We start from the raw sequence: 18,238 nt of genomic DNA, 5'->3' as shown, positions 1-18,238 counted from the left end.
TTTCTGGTCTTTTCCAATGTACCCTTCTTGATCCAGATCCACAGGGTCCTGGTCCCGGGAAAAGTCTGTCTCCGTCCTCATGGACATGGGGAACAGGTTAGGGTCCGAGCCACCGATCAGGGAGTCCATGCTGGGTGAGGAGCGGTGGAAGTCAGCGATGCTGTCTTCCAGGCGGGAGTAGGTTTCCCCAAGGGTGAAGAGTCTGAGGCCCAGGGACGTGTTAGTCTGCTGGGGAAGGAGCTTAGATAAGAATAAATACTTTATTAATAACAGATGGGAAATTGGTTTGTCAAATCTTCGCTGAGAAGAAAGAAAAAAAACGTTTAAATTCCGTCAATTCAGGAAGTAACCTGACATTCCAATGCTTCTCTATGAGAAAAAATTCCTGCATTACTGAACTGAAATGGAACAAACCCTGAAATAGAACAAACCTGAAATAGAATTGACCCATTGCCAAATTGTATTTGTCACATGCTTTGTAGAAAACAGCGAAATGCTGTATTCTACAAAGTGAAATGCTTACTTACGGGTCCTTTTCCAACAATGCAGAGTAAAAGATAAGATACAACATTTAAATAGAAATAGTGACACAAGGAAAAAATACACAGTGAATAATGAATAAAAATAATGAGTAAAAACAACATGGCTATATACAGGAAGTACCAGGTGACAACGTGGCTATATACAGGGAGTACCAGGTAACAATGTGGCTATATACAGGAAGTACCAGGTGACAACGTGGCTATATACAGGGAGTACCAGGTAACAACGTGGCTATATACAGGGAGTACCAGGTAACAACATGGCTATATACAGGGAGTACCAGGTAACAACGTGGCTATATACAGGGAGTACCAGGTAACAACATGGCTATATATCAGGGAGTACCAGGTAACAACGTGGCTATATACAGGGAGTACCAGGTAACAACGTGGCTATATACAGGGAGTACCAGGTGACAACGTGGCTATATATCAGGAAGTACCAGGTAACAACGTGGCTATATATCAGGGAGTACCAGGTAACAACGTGGCTATATATCAGGGAGTACCAGGTAACAACGTGGCTATATACAAGGAGTACCAGGTAACAACATGGCTATATACAGGGAGTACCAGGTAACAACATGGCTATATACAGGGAGTACCAGGTAACAACATGGCTATATACAGGGAGTACCAGGTGACAACGTGGCTATATACAGGGAGTACCAGGTAACAACGTGGCTATATATTAGGGAGTACCAGGTAACAACGTGGCTATATATCAGGGAGTACCAGGTGACAACGTGGCTATATATCAGGGAGTACCAGGTGACAACGTGGCTATATATCAGGGAGTACCAGGTGACAACGTGGCTATATATCAGGGAGTACCAGGTGACAACGTGGCTATATACAGGGAGTACCAGGTAACAACGTGGCTATATACAGGGAGTACCAGGTAACAACGTGGCTATATACAGGGAGTACCAGGTGACAACGTGGCTATATACAGGGAGTACCAGGTAACAACGTGGCTATATACAGGGAGTACCAGGTAACAACGTGGCTATATACAGGGAGTACCAGGTAACAACGTGGCTATATACAGGGAGTACCAGGTAACAACGTGGCTATATACAGGGAGTACCAGGTAACAACATGGCTATATACAGGCAGTACCAGGTAACAACATGGCTATATACAGGGAGTACCAGGTAACAACATGGCTATATACAGGGAGTACCAGGTAACAACATGGCTATATACAGGGAGTACCAGGTAACAACATGGCTACATATCAGGGAGTACCAGGTAACAACGTGGCTATATATCAGGGAGTACCAGGTAACAACGTGGCTATATACAGGGAGTACCAGGTAATAACATGGCTATATACAGGGAGTACCAGGTAACAACATGGCTACATATCAGGGAGTACCAGGTAACAACGTGGCTATATACAGGGAGTACCAGGTAACAACATGGCAATATACAGGGAGTACCAGGTAACAACATGGCAATATACAGGGAGTACCAGGTAACAACATGGCTATATACAGGGAGTACCAGGTAATAACATGGCTATATACAGGGAGTACCAGGTAATAACATGGCTATATATAGGGAGTACCAGGTAATAACATGGCTATATATAGGGAGTACCAGGTAATAACATGGCTATATATAAGGAGTACCAGGTAATAACATGGCTACATATCAGGGAGTACCAGGTAATAACATGGCTATATATAACATGGCTATATACAGAGAGTACCAGGTAATAACATGGCTGTATACAGGGAGTACCAGGTAATAACATGGCTATATATAAGGAGTACCAGGTAATAACATGGCTACATATCAGGGAGTACCAGGTAATAACATGGCTATATATAACATGGCTATATACAGAGAGTACCAGGTAATAACATGGCTATATACAGAGAGTACCAGGTAATAACATGGCTATATACAGAGAGTACCAGGTAATAACATGGCTGTATACAGAGAGTACCAGGTAATAACAAGGCTGTATACAGGGAGTACCAGGTAATAACATGGCTATATGCAGGGAGTACCAGTACCGAGTCATGCATGTGTGTGCATGTTACGTGTGTGTGTGTATGTATATGTGGGTGTGGTGGGGTGTTGGGGTGTCAGTGTAAGCATGTGTGGGTAGAGTCAAGGGTGTCTGGGTAGAGTCAAGGGTGTCTGGGTAGAGTCAAGGGTGTGTGTGTGTGTGTGTGTGTGTGTGTGTAAAGTCCAGCACGCGTGGGTAGAGTCCAGAGTGTGTGTGTGTATAGAGTCCAGTGTGTGTGTGTGTGTGTGTGTGTGTGTGTGTGTGTGTAGAGTCCAGTGTGTGTGTGTGGGTAGAGTACAGTGTGTAGTAGAGTCCAGTGTGTAGTAGAGTCCAATGTGTGTGGGTAGAGTCCAGTGTGTGTGTGTAGAGTCCAGTGTGTGTGTGTGGGTAGAGTACAGTGTGTAGTAGAGTCCAGTGTGTAGTAGAGTCCAATGTGTGTGGGTAGAGTCCAGTGTGTGTGGGTAGAGTCCAGTGTGTGTGTGTGTGTGTGTGTGTGTGTGTGTGTGTGTGTGTGTGTGTGTATAGAGTCCTGTGTGTGTGTGTGTGTGTGTGTGTGTGTGTGTGTATAGAGTCCAGCGTGTGTGGGTAGATTCCAGTGTGTGTGTGTGTGTGTGTGTGTGTGTGTGTGTGTGTGTGTGTGTGTAGAGTCCAGTGTGTGTGTGTGTGTGTGTGTGTGTGTGTGTCTGTATAGAGTCCAGTGTGTGTGTGTGTGTGTGCGTGTGTGTGTAAAGTCCAGTGTGTGTCTGGGTAGATTCGAGTGTGTGTGTGTGTGTGTGTGTGTGTGTGTAGTCCAGTGTGTGTGTGTGTGTGTGTGTGTGTGTGTGTGTGTGTGTGTGTAGAGTCCAGTGTGTGTGTGTGTGTGTGTGTGTGTATATAGAGTCCAGCGTGTGTCTGGGTAGAGTCCAGTGTGTGTGTGTGTGTGTGTAGAGTCCAGTGTGTGTGTCTGGGTAGAGTCCAGTGTGTGTGTGTGTGTGTGTGTGTGTGTGTGTGTGTGTGGTGGGGGTAGAGTCCAGTGTGTAGTAGATTCCAGCGTGCGTGGGTATAGTCCAGAGTGTGTGGGTAGAGTCCAGAGTGTGTGTGTAGAGTCCAGTGTGTGTGTGTGTTCGTAGAGTCCAGTGTGTGTGTGTGTGTGTGTGTGTGTAGAGTCCAGCGTGTGTGGGTAGAGTCCAGTGTGTGTGTGTAGAGTCCAGAGTGCGTGGGTAGAGTCCAGAGTGTGTGGGTAGAGTCCAGTGTGTGTGGGTAGAGTCCAGCGTGTAGTAGAGTCCAGTGTGTGTGTGTGTGTGGGTAGAGTCCAGTGTGTGTGGGTAGAGTCCAGTGTGTGTGTGTGTGTGTGTGTGTGTGTGTGTGTGTAGAGTCCAGTGTGTGTCTGGGTAGAGTCCAGTGTGTGTGTGTGTGTGTGTGTGGGTAGAGTCCAGCGTGCGTGGGTAGAGTCCAGAGTGTGTGGGTAGAGTCCAGTGTGTGTGTGTGTTTGTGTGGGTAGAGTCCAGTGTGTGTGTGGGTGGGTAGAGTCCAGTGTGTGTGGGTAGAGTCCAGTGTGTGCATAGATTCCCGTGTCTAGTAGAGCGCAGTGTGTGGGTAGTCCAGTGTGTCTGGGTAGAGTCCAGTGCTTTAAGGTAGAGTCCAGTGCTTCTAGGTAGAGTCCAGTGTGTCTGGGTAGAGTCCAGTGCATTAAGTAGAGTCCAGTGCTTCTAGGTAGAGTCCAGTGTGTGTGGGTAGAGTCCAGTGTGTGTGGGTAGAGTCCAGTGTGTGTGGGTAGAGTCCAGTGTGTGTGGGTAGAGCCCAGTGCATCTGGGTAGAGTCCAGTGTGTGTGGGTAGAGTCCAGTGTGTGTGTGTGTGTGTGTGTATAGAGTCTAGTGTGTGTGTGTGTGTATAGAGTCTAGTGTGTGTGTGTGTGTGTAGAGTCTAGTGTGTGTGTGTGTGTGTGTGTAGAGTCTAGTGTGTGTGTGTGTGTGTGTGTAGAGTCTAGTGTGTGTGTGTGTGTGTGGGTAGAGTCCAGTGTGTGTGGGTAGAGTCCAGTGTGTGTGGGTAGAGTCCAGTGTGTGTGGGTAGAGTCCAGCGTGTTTGGGTAGAGTCCAGTGTGTGCATAGATTCCCATGTCTAGTAGAGCGCAGTGTCTGGGTAGAGTCCAGTGCGTCTGGGTAGAGTCCAGTGTGTTGGTAGAGTCAGTGCTGTTGTGTGTGAGTCCAGTGCTTCTAGGTAGTGTGTAGTGTGTAGTAGAGTGTGTAGTAGAGTCCAGTGTGTGTATAGAGTCCAGTGTGTGTGTGTGTGTGTGTGTGGGTAGAGCCCAGTGCATCTGGGTAGAGTCCAGTGTGTGTGGGTAGAGTCCAGTGTGTTTGGGTAGAGTCCAGCGTGTAGTAGAGTCCAGTGTGTGGGTAGAGTACAGTGTGTGTTTGTAGAGTCCAGTGTGTGTGTGTGTGTGTGTGTGTGTGTGTGTGTATATAGAGTCCAGTGTGTGTGGGTAGAGTCCAGTGTGTTTGGGTAGAGTCCAGCGTGTGTGGATAGAGTCCAGCGTGTGTGGGTAGAGTCCAGTGCTTCTAGGTAGAGTCCAGTGCTTCTAGGTAGAGTCCAGTGCTTCTAGGTAGAGTCCAGTGTGTCTGGGTAGAGTCCATTGTGTGTGGGTAGAGTCCAGTGTGTGTGGGTAGAGTCCAGTGTTTGTGGGTAGAGTCCAGTGTGTGTGTGTGTGTGGGTAGAGTCCAGTGTGTGTGTGTGTGTGTGTGTGTGTGTGTGTAGAGTCCAGTGTGTGTGGGTAGAGTTCAGTCCTTCTAGGTAGAGTCAAGTGTGTGGGTAAAGTCCAGTGTGTGTGGGTAGAGTCCAGTGTGTGTGTGTGTGTGTGTGTGGGTAGAGTCCAGTGTGTGTGGGTAGAGTCCAGTGTGTGTGTAGAGTCATGTGTGTGTGTGTGTGTGTGTATAGAGTCAGTGTGTGTGTGTGTATAGAGTCCAGTGTGTGTGTGTGTGTGTGTGTGTGTGTGTGTGTGTGTGTAGAGCCCAGTGCGTCTGGGTAGAGTCCAGTGTGTGTGTGTGTGTGTGTGTGTGTGTGTGTGTATAGATTCCAGTGTGTGTGTGTGTGTGTGTGTGTGTGTGTGTGTGTGTGTGTGTAGAGTCCAGTGTGTGTGTGTGTATAGAGTGTGAGTGTGTTTGTGGGTAGAGTCCAGTGTGTGTGTGTGTGTGTGTGTAGAGTCCAGTGTGTGTGGATGTGTAGAGTCCAGTGTGTGTGTGTAGAGTCCAGTGTGTGTGGGTAGAGTCCAGTGTGTGTGGGTAGAGCCCAACGTGTAATAGAGTCCAGTGTGTGTGTAGGGTCCAGTGTGTGTGTGTGTTTGTAGAGTCCAGTGTGTGTGGGTAGAGTCCAGTGTGTGTGGGTAGAGTCCAGTGTGTGTGGGTAGAGCCCAATGTGTAGTAGAGTCCAGTGTGTGTGTAGGGTCCAGTGTGTGTGGGTAGAGTCCAGTGTGTGTGGGTAGAGCCCAATGTGTAGTAGAGTCCAGTGTGTGTGGGTAGAGTCCAGTGTGTGTGGGTAGAGCCCAATGTGTGAGTAGAGTCCAGTGTGTGTGGGTAGAGCCCAATGTGTGTGGGTAGAGTCCAGTGTGTGTGGGTAGAGTCCAGTGTGTGTGTGTGTGTATAGAGTCCAGTGTGTGTGTGTGTGGGTAGATTCCAGTGTGTGTGTGTGTGTGTGTGTGTAGTGTGTGTGTGTGTAGAGTCTAGTGTGTGTGGGTAGAGTCCAGTGTGTGTGTGTGTGTTTGTGTGTGTGTGTAGAGTCTAGTGTGTGTGTGTGTGTGTAGAGTCTAGTGTGTGTGTGTGTGTGTGTGTGTAGAGTCGTGTGTGTAGAGTCGTGTGTGTGTGTGTGTGTGTGTGTGTAGAGTCGTGTGTGTGTGTGTGTGTGTGTGTGTATAGAGTCCAGTGTGTGTGTGTATAGAGTGTGAGTGTGTTTGTGTGTGTGGGTAGAGTCCAGTGTGTGTGTGTGTGTGTGTGTGTGTGTGTATAGAGTCCAGTGTGTGTGTGTGTGTGTAGAGTCCAGTGTGTGTGTGTGTGTGTGTGTGTGTGTGTATAGAGTCCAGTGTGTGTGTGTTTGTAGAGTCCAGTGTGTGTGTGTAGAGTACAGTGTGTGTGTGTGTGTGTGTGTGTGTAGAGTCCAGTGTGTGTGTAGAGTCTAGTGTGTGTGTGTGTTTGTAGAGTCCAGTGTGTGTGGGTAGAGTCCAGTGTGTGTGGGTAGAGTCCAGTGTGTGTGGGTAGAGTCCAACGTGTAGTAGAGTCCAGTGTGTGTGTAGGGTCCAGTGTGTGTGGGTAGAGTCCAGTGTGTGTGTGTGTGTGTGTGTGTGTGTGTGTGTGTGTGTGTGTGTGTGTGTATAGAGTCTAGTGTGTGTGTGTGTGTAGAGTCCAGTGTGTGTGTGTGTGTGTGTGTGTGTGTGTAGAGTCTAGTGTGTGTGTGTGTGTGTGTGTGTGTGTGTAGAGTCTAGTGTGTGTGTGTGTAGAGTCCAGAGTGTGTGGGTAGAGTCCAGTGTGTGTGCGCGTAGAGTCCAGTGTGTGTGGGTAGAGTCCAGTGTGTGTGGGTAGAGTCCAGTGTGTGTGGGTAGAGTCCAGTGCTTTAAGGTAGAGTCCAGTGTGTGCATAGATTCCCATGTCTAGTAGAGCGCAGTGTGTGGGTAGTCCAGTGTGTCTGGGTAGAGTCCAGTGCATTAAGTAGAATCCAGTGCTTCTAGGTAGAGTCCAGTGCTTCTAGGTAGAGTCCAGTGCTTCTAGGTAGAGTCCAGTGTGTGTGGGTAGAGTCCAGTGTGTGTGGGTAGAGTCCAGTGTGTGTGGGTAGAGTCCAGTGTGTGTGGGTAGAGCCCAGTGCATCTGGGTAGAGTCCAGTGTGTGTGGGTAGAGTCCAGTGTGTGTGTGGGTGGGTAGAGTCCAGTGTGTGTGGGTAGAGTCCAGCATGTGCATAGATTCCCGTGTCTAGTAGAGCGCAGTGTGTGGGTAGTCCAGTGTGTCTGGGTAGAGTCCAGTGCATTAAGTAGAGTCCAGTGCTTCTAGGTAGAGTCCAGTGCTTCTAGGTAGAGTCCAGTGTGTGTGGGTAGAATCCAGTGTGTGTGGGTAGAGTCCAGTGTGTGTGGGTAGAGCCCAGTGCATCTGGGTAGAGTCCAGTGTGTGTGGGTAGAGTCCAGTGTGTGTGGGTAGAGCCCAACGTGTAATAGAGTCCAGTGTGTGTGTAGGGTCCAGTGTGTGTGTGTGTTTGTAGAGTCCAGTGTGTGTGGGTAGAGTCCAGTGTGTGTGGGTAGAGTCCAGTGTGTGTGGGTAGAGCCCAATGTGTAGTAGAGTCCAGTGTGTGTGTGTGTGTGTGTGTGTGTGTGTAGAGTCTAGTGTGTGTGTGTGTGTGTGTGTGTGTGTGTGTAGAGTCTAGTGTGTGTGTGTGTAGAGTCCAGAGTGTGTGGGTAGAGTCCAGTGTGTGTGCGCGTAGAGTCCAGTGTGTGTGGGTAGAGTCCAGTGTGTGTGGGTAGAGTCCAGTGTGTGTGGGTAGAGTCCAGTGCTTTAAGGTAGAGTCCAGTGTGTGCATAGATTCCCATGTCTAGTAGAGCGCAGTGTGTGGGTAGTCCAGTGTGTCTGGGTAGAGTCCAGTGCATTAAGTGAACCAGTGTTAGGTAGAGTCCAGTGCTTCTAGGTAGAGTCCAGTGCTTCTAGGTAGAGTCCAGTGTGTGTGGGTAGAGTCCAGTGTGTGTGGGTAGAATCCAGTGTGTGTGGGTAGAGTCCAGTGTGTGTGGGTAGAGCCCAGTGCATCTGGGTAAGTCCAGTGTGTGTGGGTAGAGTCCAGTGTGTGTGTGGGTGGGTAGAGTCCAGTGTGTGTGGGTAGAGTCCAGCATGTGCATAGATTCCCGTGTCTAGTAGAGCGCAGTGTGTGGGTAGTCCAGTGTGTCTGGGTAGAGTCCAGTGCTTGTAGAGTCCAGTGCTTCTAGGTAGAGTCCAGTGCTTCTAGGTAGAGTCCAGTGTGTGTGGGTAGAATCCAGTGTGTGTGGGTAGAGTCCAGTGTGTGTGGGTAGAGCCCAGTGCATCTGGGTAGAGTCCAGTGTGTGTGGGTAGAGTCCAGTGTGTGTGGGTAGAGCCCAACGTGTAATAGAGTCCAGTGTGTGTGTAGGGTCCAGTGTGTGTGTGTGTTTGTAGAGTCCAGTGTGTGTGGGTAGAGTCCAGTGTGTGTGGGTAGAGTCCAGTGTGTGTAGGTAGAGCCCAATGTGTAGTAGAGTCCAGTGTGTGTGTAGGGTCCAGTGTGTGTGGGTAGAGCCCAATGTGTAGTAGAGTCCAGTGTGTGTGGGTAGAGTCCAGTGTGTGTGGGTAGAGCCCAATGTGTAGTAGAGTCCAGTGTGTGTGGGTAGAGCCCAATGTGTAGTAGAGTCCAGTGTGTGTGGGTAGAGCCCAGTGTGTGTGTGTGTGTATAGAGTCCAGTGTGTGAGTGTGTGTGTAGATTCCAGTGTGTGTGTGTGTGTGTGTGTGTGTAGAGTCTAGTGTGTGTGTGTGTAGAGTCCAGTGTGTGTGTGTGTGTTTGTGTGTGTGTGTAGAGTCTAGTGTGTGTGTGTATAGAGTCTAGTGTGTGTGTGTGTGTGTGTGTGTGTGTGTGTGTGTGTGTGTAGAGTCGTGTGTGTAGAGTCGTGTGTGTGTGTGTGTGTGTGTGTAGAGTCGTGTGTGTGTGTGTGTGTGTGTAGAGTCGTGTGTGTGTGTGTGTGTGTGTGTGTGTGTATAGAGTCCAGTGTGTGTGTGTATAGAGTGTGAGTGTGTTTGTGTGTGTGGGTAGAGTCCAGTGTGTGTGTGTGTGTGTGTGTGTGTATAGAGTCCAGTGTGTGTGTGTGTGTGTGTAGAGTCCAGTGTGTGTGTGTGTGTGTGTGTGTGTGTTGTATAGAGTCCAGTGTGTGTGTGTTTGTAGAGTCCAGTGTGTGTGTGTTTGTAGAGTCCAGTGTGTGTGTGTAGAGTACTGTGTGTGTGTGTGTGTGTGTGTAGAGTCCAGTGTGTGTGTAGAGTCTAGTGTGTGTGTGTGTGTTTGTAGAGTCCAGTGTGTGTGGGTAGAGTCCAGTGTGTGTGGGTAGAGTCCAGTGTGTGTGGGTAGAGTCCAACGTGTAGTAGAGTCCAGTGTGTGTGTAGGGTCCAGTGTGTGTGGGTAGAGTCCAGTGTGTGTGTGTGTGTGTGTGTGTGTGTGTGTGTGTATAGAGTCTAGTGTGTGTGTGTGTGTGTAGAGTCTAGTGTGTGTGTGTGTGTGTGTGTGTGTAGAGTCTAGTGTGTGTGTGTGTAGAGTCCAGAGTGTGTGGGTAGAGTCCAGTGTGTGTGCGCGTAGAGTCCAGTGTGTGTGGGTAGAGTCCAGTGTGTGTGGGTAGAGTCCAGTGTGTGTGGGTAGAGTCCAGTGCTTTAAGGTAGAGTCCAGTGTGTGCATAGATTCCCATGTCTAGTAGAGCGCAGTGTGTGGGTAGTCCAGTGTGTCTGGGTAGAGTCCAGTGCATTAAGTAGAGTCCAGTGCTTCTAGGTAGAGTCCAGTGCTTCTAGGTAGAGTCCAGTGCTTCTAGGTAGAGTCCAGTGTGTGTGGGTAGAGTCCAGTGTGTGTGGGTAGAATCCAGTGTGTGTGGGTAGAGTCCAGTGTGTGTGGGTAGAGCCCAGTGCATCTGGGTAGAGTCCAGTGTGTGTGGGTAGAGTCCAGTGTGTGTGTGGGTGGGTAGAGTCCAGTGTGTGTGGGTAGAGTCCAGCGTGTGCATAGATTCCCGTGTCTAGTAGAGCGCAGTGTGTGGGTAGTCCAGTGTGTCTGGGTAGAGTCCAGTGCATTAAGTAGAGTCCAGTGCTTCTAGGTAGAGTCCAGTGCTTCTAGGTAGAGTCCAGTGTGTGTGGGTAGAATCCAGTGTGTGTGGGTAGAGTCCAGTGTGTGTGGGTAGAGCCCAGTGCATCTGGGTAGAGTCCAGTGTGTGTGGGTAGAGTCCAGTGTGTGTGTGTGTGTGTGTGTGTGTATAGAGTCTAGTGTGTGTGTGTGTATAGAGTCTAGTGTGTGTGTGTGTGTAGAGTCAAGTGTGTGTGTGTGTAGAGTCTAGTGTGTGTGTGTGTGTGTGTGTGTGTAGAGTCCAGTGTGTGTGGGTAGAGTCCAGTGTGTGTGGGTAGAGTCCAGTGTGTGTGGGTAGAGTCCAGTGCTTTAAGGTAGAGTCCAGTGTGTGAATAGATTCCCATGTCTAGTAGAGCGCAGTGTGTGGGTAGTCCAGTGTGTCTGGGTAGAGTCCAGTGCTTTAAGGTAGAGTCCAGTGCTTCTAGGTAGTGTGTAGTGTGTAGTAGAGTGTGTAGTAGAGTCCAGTGTGTAGTAGAGTCCAGTGTGTGTATAGAGTCCAGTGTGTGTGTGTGTGTGTAGAGCCCAGTGCATCTGGGTAGAGTCCAGTGTGTGTGGGTAGAGTCCAGCGTGTAGTAGAGTCCAGTGTGTGGGTAGAGTACAGTGTGTGTTTGTAGAGTCCAGTGTGTGTGTGTGTGTGTGTGTGTGTGTGTGTGTGTGTGTGTGTGTGTGTATATAGAGTCCAGTGTGTGTGGGTAGAGTCCAGTGTGTTTGGGTAGAGTCCAGCTTGTGTGGGTAGAGTCCAGCGTGTGTGGGTAGAGTCCAGTGCTTCTAGGTAGAGTCCAGTGCTTCTAGGTAGAGTCCAGTGTGTCTGGGTAGAGTCCATTGTGTGTGGGTAGAGTCCAGTGTGTGTGGGTAGAGTCCAGTGTGTGTGGGTAGAGTCCAGTGTGTGTGTGTGTGTGGGTAGAGTCCAGTGTGTGTGTGTGTGGGTAGAGTTCAGTCCTTCTAGGTAGAGTCAAGTGTGTGGGTAAAGTCCAGTGTGTGTGGGTAGAGTCCAGTGTGTGTGTGTGTGTGTGTGGGTAGAGTCCAGTGTGTGTGGGTAGAGTCCAGTGTGTGTGTAGAGTCGTGTGTGTGTGTGTGTGTGTATAGAGTCCAGTGTGTGTGTGTGTGTATAGAGTCCAGTGTGTGTGTGTGTGTGTGTGTGTGTGTGTGTGTGTGGGTAGAGCCCAGTGCGTCTGGGTAGAGTCCAGTGTGTGTGTGTGTGTATAGAGTCCAGTGTGTGTGTGTGTGTGTGTGTGTGTATAGAGTCCAGTGTGTGTGTGTGTATAGAGTGTGAGTGTGTTTGTGGGTAGAGTCCAGTGTGTGTGTGTGTGTGTGTGTGTGTGTGTGTGTAGAGTCCAGTGTGTGTGGATGTGTAGAGTCCAGTGTGTGTGTGTAGAGTCCAGTGTGTGTGGGTAGAGTCCAGTGTGTGTGGGTAGAGCCCAACGTGTAATAGAGTCCAGTGTGTGTGTAGGGTCCAGTGTGTGTGTGTGTTTGTAGAGTCCAGTGTGTGTGGGTAGAGTCCAGTGTGTGTGGGTAGAGTCCAGTGTGTGTGGGTAGAGCCCAATGTGTAGTAGAGTCCAGTGTGTGTGTAGGGTCCAGTGTGTGTGGGTAGAGTCCAGTGTGTGTGTGTGTGTGTGTGGGTAGAGTCCAGTGTGTGTGGGTAGAGTCCAGCGTGTGTGTGTGTGTGTGTGTGTGTGTGTAGAGTCCAGTGTGTGTGTGTGTGTGTGGGGATAGAGCCCAGTGTGTGTGTGTGTGTGTTATAGAGTCCAGTGTGTGAGTGTGTGTGTAGATTCCAGTGTGTGTGTGTGTGTGTGTGTGTGTGGAGTCTAGTGTGTGTGTGTAGAGTCCAGTGTGTGTGTGTGTGTGTGTGTGTAGAGTCTAGTGTGTGTGTGTGTGTGTGTGTGTAGAGTCGTGTGTGTGTGTGTGTGTGTGTGTGTGTGTGTGTGTGTGTGTGTGTGTGTGTGTGTGTGTAGAGTCCAGAGTGTGTGTGTAGAGTCCAGAGTGTGTGGGTAGATTCCCATGTCTAGTAGAGCGCAGTGTGTGGGTAGTCCAGTGTGTCTGGGTAGAGTCCAGTGCTTCTAGGTAGAGTCCAGTGCTTCTAGGTAGAGTCCAGTGTGTGTGGGTAGAGTCCAGTGTGTGTGGGTAGAGTCCAGTGTGTGTGGGTAGAGTCCAGTGTGTGTGGGTAGAGCCCAGTGCATCTGGGTAGAGTCCAGTGTGTGTGGGTAGAGTCCAGTGTGTGTGGGTAGAGTCCAGTGTGTGGGTAGAGTCCAGTGTGTGGGTAGAGTCCAGTGTGTGGGTAGAGTCCAGTGTGTGTGGGTAGGGTCCAGTGTGTGTGGGTAGAGTCCAGTGTTTGTGGGTAGAGTCCAGTGTGTGTGGGTAGAGTCCAGTGTGTGTGTGGGTAGAGTCCAGTGTGTGTGTGGGTGGGTAGAGTCCAGTGTGTGCATAGATTCCCGTGTCAAGTAGAGCGCAGTGTGTGGGTAGTCCAGTGTGTCTGGGTAGAGTCCAGTGCTTTAAGGTAGAGTCCAGTGCTTCTAGGTAGAGTCCAGTGCTTCTAGGTAGAGTCCAGTGTGTGTGGGTAGAGTCCAGTGTGTGTGGGTAGAGTCCAGTGTGTGTGGGTAGAGTCCAGTGTGTGTAGGTAGAGTCCAGTGTGTGTGGGTAGAGTCCAGTGTGTGTGGGTAGAGTCCAGTGTGTGCATAGATTCCCGTGTCTAGTAGAGCGCAGTGTGTAGGTAGTCCAGTGTGTCTGGGTAGAGTCCAGTGCATTAAGTAGAGTCCAGTGTGTGGGTAGAGTCCAGTGCTTCTAGGGAGAGTCCAGTGTGTCTGGGTAGAGCGTCTGCTAAATGATAAATTGTAATGTAAATGTAGAGTCCAGTGTGTGTGGGTAGAGTCCAGTGTGTGTGGGTAGAGTCCAGTGTGTGGGTGTGTGTGCGGGTAGAATCCAGTGTGTGTGGGTAGAGTCCAGTGTGTGTGGGTAGATTTCAGTCCTTCTAGGTAGAGTCCAGTGTGTGTGGGTAGAGTCCAGTGTGTGTGGGTAGAGTCCAGTGTGTGTGGGTAGAGTCCAGTGCTTTAAGGTAGAGTCCAGTGTGTGAATAGATTCCCATGTCTAGTAGAGCGCAGTGTGTGGGTAGTCCAGTGTGTCTGGGTAGAGTCCAGTGCTTTAAGGTAGAGTCCAGTGCTTCTAGGTAGTGTGTAGTGTGTAGTAGAGTGTGTAGTAGAGTCCAGTGTGTAGTAGAGTCCAGTGTGTGTATAGAGTCCAGTGTGTGTGTGTGTGTGTGTGGGTAGAGGCCAGTGCATCTGGGTAGAGTCCAGTGTGTGTGGGTAGAGTCCAGCGTGTAGTAGAGTCCAGTGTGTGGGTAGAGTACAGTGTGTGTTTGTAGAGTCCAGTGTGTGTGTGTGTGTGTGTGTGTGTGTGTGTGTGTGTGTGATATAGAGTCCAGTGTGTGTGGGTAGAGTCCAGTGTGTTTGGGTAGAGTCCAGCGTGTGTGGGTAGAGTCCAGTGCTTCTAGGTAGAGTCCAGTGCTTCTAGGTAGAGTCCAGTGTGTCTGGGTAGAGTCCATTGTGTGTGGGTAGAGTCCAGTGTGTGTGGGTAGAGTCCAGTGTTTGTGGGTAGAGTCCAGTGTGTGTGTGTGTGTGGGTAGAGTCCAGTGTGTGTGTGTGTGTGTAGAGTCCAGTGTGTGTGGGTAGAGTTCAGTCCTTCTAGGTAGAGTCAAGTGTGTGGGTAAAGTCCAGTGTGTGTGGGTAGAGTCCAGTGTGTGTGTGTGTGTGGGTAGAGTCCAGTGTGTGTGGGTAGAGTCCAGTGTGTGTGTAGAGTCGTGTGTGTGTGTGTGTATAGAGTCCAGTGTGTGTGTGTGTATAGAGTCCAGTGTGTGTGTGTGTGTGTGTGTGTGTGGGTAGAGCCCAGTGCGTCTGGGTAGAGTCCAGTGTGTGTGTGTGTGTGTATAGAGTCCAGTGTGTGTGTGTGTGTGTGTGTATAGAGTCCAGTGTGTGTGTGTGTGTATAGAGTGTGAGTGTGTTTGTGGGTAGAGTCCAGTGTGTATGTGTGTGTGTGTGTGTGTGTATAGAGTCCAGTGTGTGTGGATGTGTAGAGTCCAGTGTGTGTGTGTAGAGTCCAGTGTGTGTGGGTAGAGTCCAGTGTGTGTGGGTAGAGCCCAACGTGTAGTAGAGTCCAGTGTGTGTGTAGGGTCCAGTGTGTGTGTGTGTGTTTGTAGAGTCCAGTGTGTGTGTGTAGAGTCCAGTGTGTGTGGGTAGAGTCCAGTGTGTGTGGGTAGAGTCCCAATGTAGTAAGTCCAGTGTGTGTGTAGAGTCCAGTGTGTGTGGGTAGAGTCCAGCGTGTGTGTGTGTGTGTGGGTAGAGTCCAGTGTGTGTGGGTAGAGTCCAGCGTGTGTGTGTGTGTGTGTGTGTGTGTGTGTGTGTGTGTAGAGTCCAGTGTGTGTGTGTGTGTGTGGGGATAGAGCCCAGTGTGTGTGTGTGTGTTATAGAGTCCAGTGTGTGTGTGTGTGTAGATTCCAGTGTGTGTGTGTGTGTGTGTGTAGAGTCTAGTGTGTGTGTGTGGTCCAGTGTGTGTGTGTGTGTGTGTGTATAGAGTCTAGTGTGTGTGTGTGTGTGTGTGTGTAGAGTCGTGTGTGTGTGTGTGTGTGTGTGTGGAGTCTAGTGTGTGTGTGTGTGTGTGTGTGTGTGTAGAGTCCAGAGTGTGTGTGTAGAGTCCAGAGTGTGTGGGTAGATTCCCATGTCTAGTAGAGCGCAGTGTGTGGGTAGTCCAGTGTGTCTGGGTAGAGTCCAGTGCTTCTAGGTAGAGTCCAGTGTGTGTGGGTAGAGTCCAGTGTGTGTGGGTAGAGCCCAGTGCATCTGGGTAGAGTCCAGTGTGTGTGGGTAGAGTCCAGTGTGTGTGGGTAGAGTCCAGTGTGTGGGTAGAGTCCAGTGTGTGTGGGTAGAGTCCAGTGTGTGGGTAGAGTCCAGTGTGTGGGTAGAGTCCAGTGTGTGTGGGTAGAGTCCAGTGTGTGTGGGTAGAGTCCAGTGTTTGTGGGTAGAGTCCAGTGTGTGTGGGGTAGAGTCCAGTGTGTGTGTGGGTGGGTAGAGTCCAGTGTGTGTGTGGGTGGGTAGAGTCCAGTGTGTGCATAGATTCCCGTGTCAAGTAGAGCGCAGTGTGTGGGTAGTCCAGTGTGTCTGGGTAGAGTCCAGTGCTTTAAGGTAGAGTCCAGTGCTTCTAGGTAGAGTCCAGTGCTTCTAGGTAGAGTCCAGTGTGTGTGGGTAGAGTCCAGTGTGTGTGGGTAGAGTCCAGTGTGTGTAGGTAGAGTCCAGTGTGTGTGGGTAGAGTCCAGTGTGTGTGGGTAGAGTCCAGTGTGTAGTAGAGTCCAGTGTGTGCATAGATTCCCGTGTCTAGTAGAGCGCAGTGTGTAGGTAGTCCAGTGTGTCTGGGTAGAGTCCAGTGCATTAAGTAGAGTCCAGTGTGTGGGTAGAGTCCAGTGCTTCTAGGGAGAGTCCAGTGTGTCTGGGTAGAGTCCAGTGTGTGGGTGTGTGTGCGGGTAGAATCCAGTGTGTGTGGGTAGAGTCCAGTGTGTGTGGGTAGAGTTCAGTCCTTCTAGGTAGAGTCCAGTGTGTGTGGGTAGAGTCCAGTGTGTGTGGGCAGAGTCCAGTGTGTGTGGGTAGAGTCCAGTGTGTGTGGGTAGAGTCCAGTGTGTGGGTGTGTGTGCGGGTAGAATCCAGTGTGTGTGGCTAGAGTCCAGTGTGTGTGGGTAGAGTTCAGTCCTTCTAGGTAGAGTCCAGTGTGTGGGTAAAGTCCAGTATGTGGGTAGAGTCCAGTGTGTGTGTGCGTAGAGTCTAGTGTGTTTGTGTGTGTGTAGAGTCCAGTGTGTGTGTGTGTGTGGGTAGAGCCCAGTGCATCTGGGTAGAGTCCAGTGTGTGTGGGTAGAGTCCAGTGTGTGGGTAGAGTCCAGTGTGTGTGTGTAGAGTCCAGTGTGTGTGTGTGTGTGTGTGTGTGTGTGTATAGAGTCCAGTGTGTGTGGGTAGAGTCCAGTGTGTGTGGGTAGAGTCCAGTGTGTAGTAGAGTCCAGTGTGTGGGTAGAGTCCAGTGTGTGTGTGTGTGTGTGTGTATATAGAGTCCAGTGTGTGTGGGTAGAGTCCAGTGTGTGTGGGTAGAGTCCAGTGTGTGTGGGTAGAGTCCAGTGTGTGTGGGTAGAGTCCAGTGTGTGTGGGTAGAGTCCAGTGTGTGTGGGTAGAGTCCAGTGTGTGTTGGTAGAGTCCAGTGTGTGTGTGGGTAGAGTCCAGTGTGTGTGTGTGTGGGTAGTGTCCAGTGTGGGTGGGTAGAGTCCAGTGTGTGTGGGTAGAGTCCAGTGTGTGCATAGATTCCTGTGTCTAGTAGAGTGCAGTGTGTGGGTAGTCCAGTGTGTCTGGGTAGAGTCCAGTGTGTGGGTAGAGTTCAGTGTGTGGGTAGAGTCCAGGGTGTCTGGGTAGAGTCCAGTGTGTGGGTAGAGTCCAGTGTGTGTGGGTAGAGTCCAGTGTGTGTGTGTGTGTGTGTGTGTGTGTGTGTGTGTGTGTGTGTGTGTGTGTGTGTGTGTGTGTGTGTGTGTGTGTGTGTGTGCATAGATTCCTGTGTGTAGTGGAGCGCAGTGTGTGGGTAGAGTCTAGCGTGTTTGGGTAGAGTCTAGTGCGTCTGGGTAGAGTCCAGCGCGTCTGGGTAGAGTCCAGTGTGTCTGGGTAGAGTCCAGTGTGTCTGGGTAGAGTCCAGTGTGTGTGGGTAGAGTCCAGTGTGTGTGTGTGTGTATAGAGTCCAGTGTGTGTGGGTAGAGTCCAGTGTGTGTGGGTAGAGTCCAGTGTGTGTGGGTAGAGTCCAGTGTGTGTGGGTAGAGTCCAGTGTGTAGTAGAGTCCAGTGTGTGTGGGTAGGGTCCAGTGTGTGTGGGTAGAGTCCAGTGTGTGTGGGTAGGGTCCAGTGTGTGTGGGTAGAGTCCAGTGTGTGTGGGTAGAGTCCAGTGTTTGTGGGTAGAGTCCAGTGTGTGTGTGGGTAGAGTCCAGTGTGTGTGGGTGGGTAGAGTCCAGTGTGGGTGGATAGAGTCCAGTGTGTGTGGGTAGAGTCCAGTGTGTGGTAGAGTCCAGTGTGTGCATAGATTCCCGTGTCTAGTAGAGCGCAGTGTGTGGGTAGTCCAGTGTGTCTGGGTAGAGTCCAGTGCATTAAGTAGAGTCCAGTGCTTCTAGGTAGAGTCCAGTGCTTCTAGGTAGAGTCCAGTGCTTCTAGGTAGAGTCCAGTGTGTGTGGGTAGAGTCCAGTGTGTGGGTAGAGTCCAGGGGTTCTAGGTAGAGTCCAGTGCTTCTAAGTAGAGTCCAGTGTGTGTGGATAGTCCAGTGTGTGTGGGTAGAGTCCAGTGTGTGTGGGTAGAGTCCAGTGTGTGTGGGTAGAGTCCAGTGTGTGTGTGTGTGTAGAGTCCAGTGTGTGTGTGTGTGTGTGTGTGTGTGTGTGTGTGTATAGAGTCCAGTGTGTCTGGGTAGAGTCCAGTGTGTGGGTAGTCCAGTGTGTCTGGGTAGAGTCCAGTGTGTGGGTAGTCCAGTGTGTCTGGGTAGAGTCTAGCGTGTTTGGGTAGAGTCCAGTGCGTCTGGGTAGAGTCCAGCGCGTCTGGGTAGAGTCCAGTTTGTGTGGGTAGAGTCCAGTGTGTCTGGGTAGAGTCCAGTGTGTCTGGGTAGAGTCCAGTTTGTGTGTGTGTGTGTGTGTGTGTGTGTATAGAGTCCAGTGCCAGAACGTTAGTACAACAAATAAGTAGCAGTACCTTTGTGGTGGGAGGCTCTGCTTCTTCCAGGTAGAGGCCCACGGAGGCTGTGACTGAGGCTGAGGTGAGGTCCTCACCTGAGTGATGGGGGCTGTTACTGAGTCCGCTGGGTACCTCACCTGATT

General features: G+C 50.3%; 1 protein-coding gene across 1 annotated transcript in view; it reads right to left on the bottom strand.

The window, feature by feature from the left end:
• The window catches only part of LOC121531086 (glucocorticoid receptor-like), a gene marked incomplete at its 5' end in the record, with an annotated part of 88,684 nt that extends 70,446 nt beyond the window's left edge, over nucleotides 1–18,238 (bottom strand). Inside the window, one exon of the mRNA XM_045214557.1 lies at nucleotides 18,114–18,238. Coding sequence (XP_045070492.1) covers nucleotides 18,114–18,238 — 125 coding nt within the window. The remainder of the gene's footprint in view (nucleotides 1–18,113) is intronic.

Source organism: Coregonus clupeaformis, unplaced genomic scaffold, assembly GCF_020615455.1.
Source record: "Coregonus clupeaformis isolate EN_2021a unplaced genomic scaffold, ASM2061545v1 scaf0278, whole genome shotgun sequence".
Taxonomy (NCBI): domain Eukaryota; kingdom Metazoa; phylum Chordata; class Actinopteri; order Salmoniformes; family Salmonidae; genus Coregonus; species Coregonus clupeaformis.
Note: the sequence above shows the minus strand (reverse complement) of the source record. Positions and strands in the feature narration are given on the sequence as shown.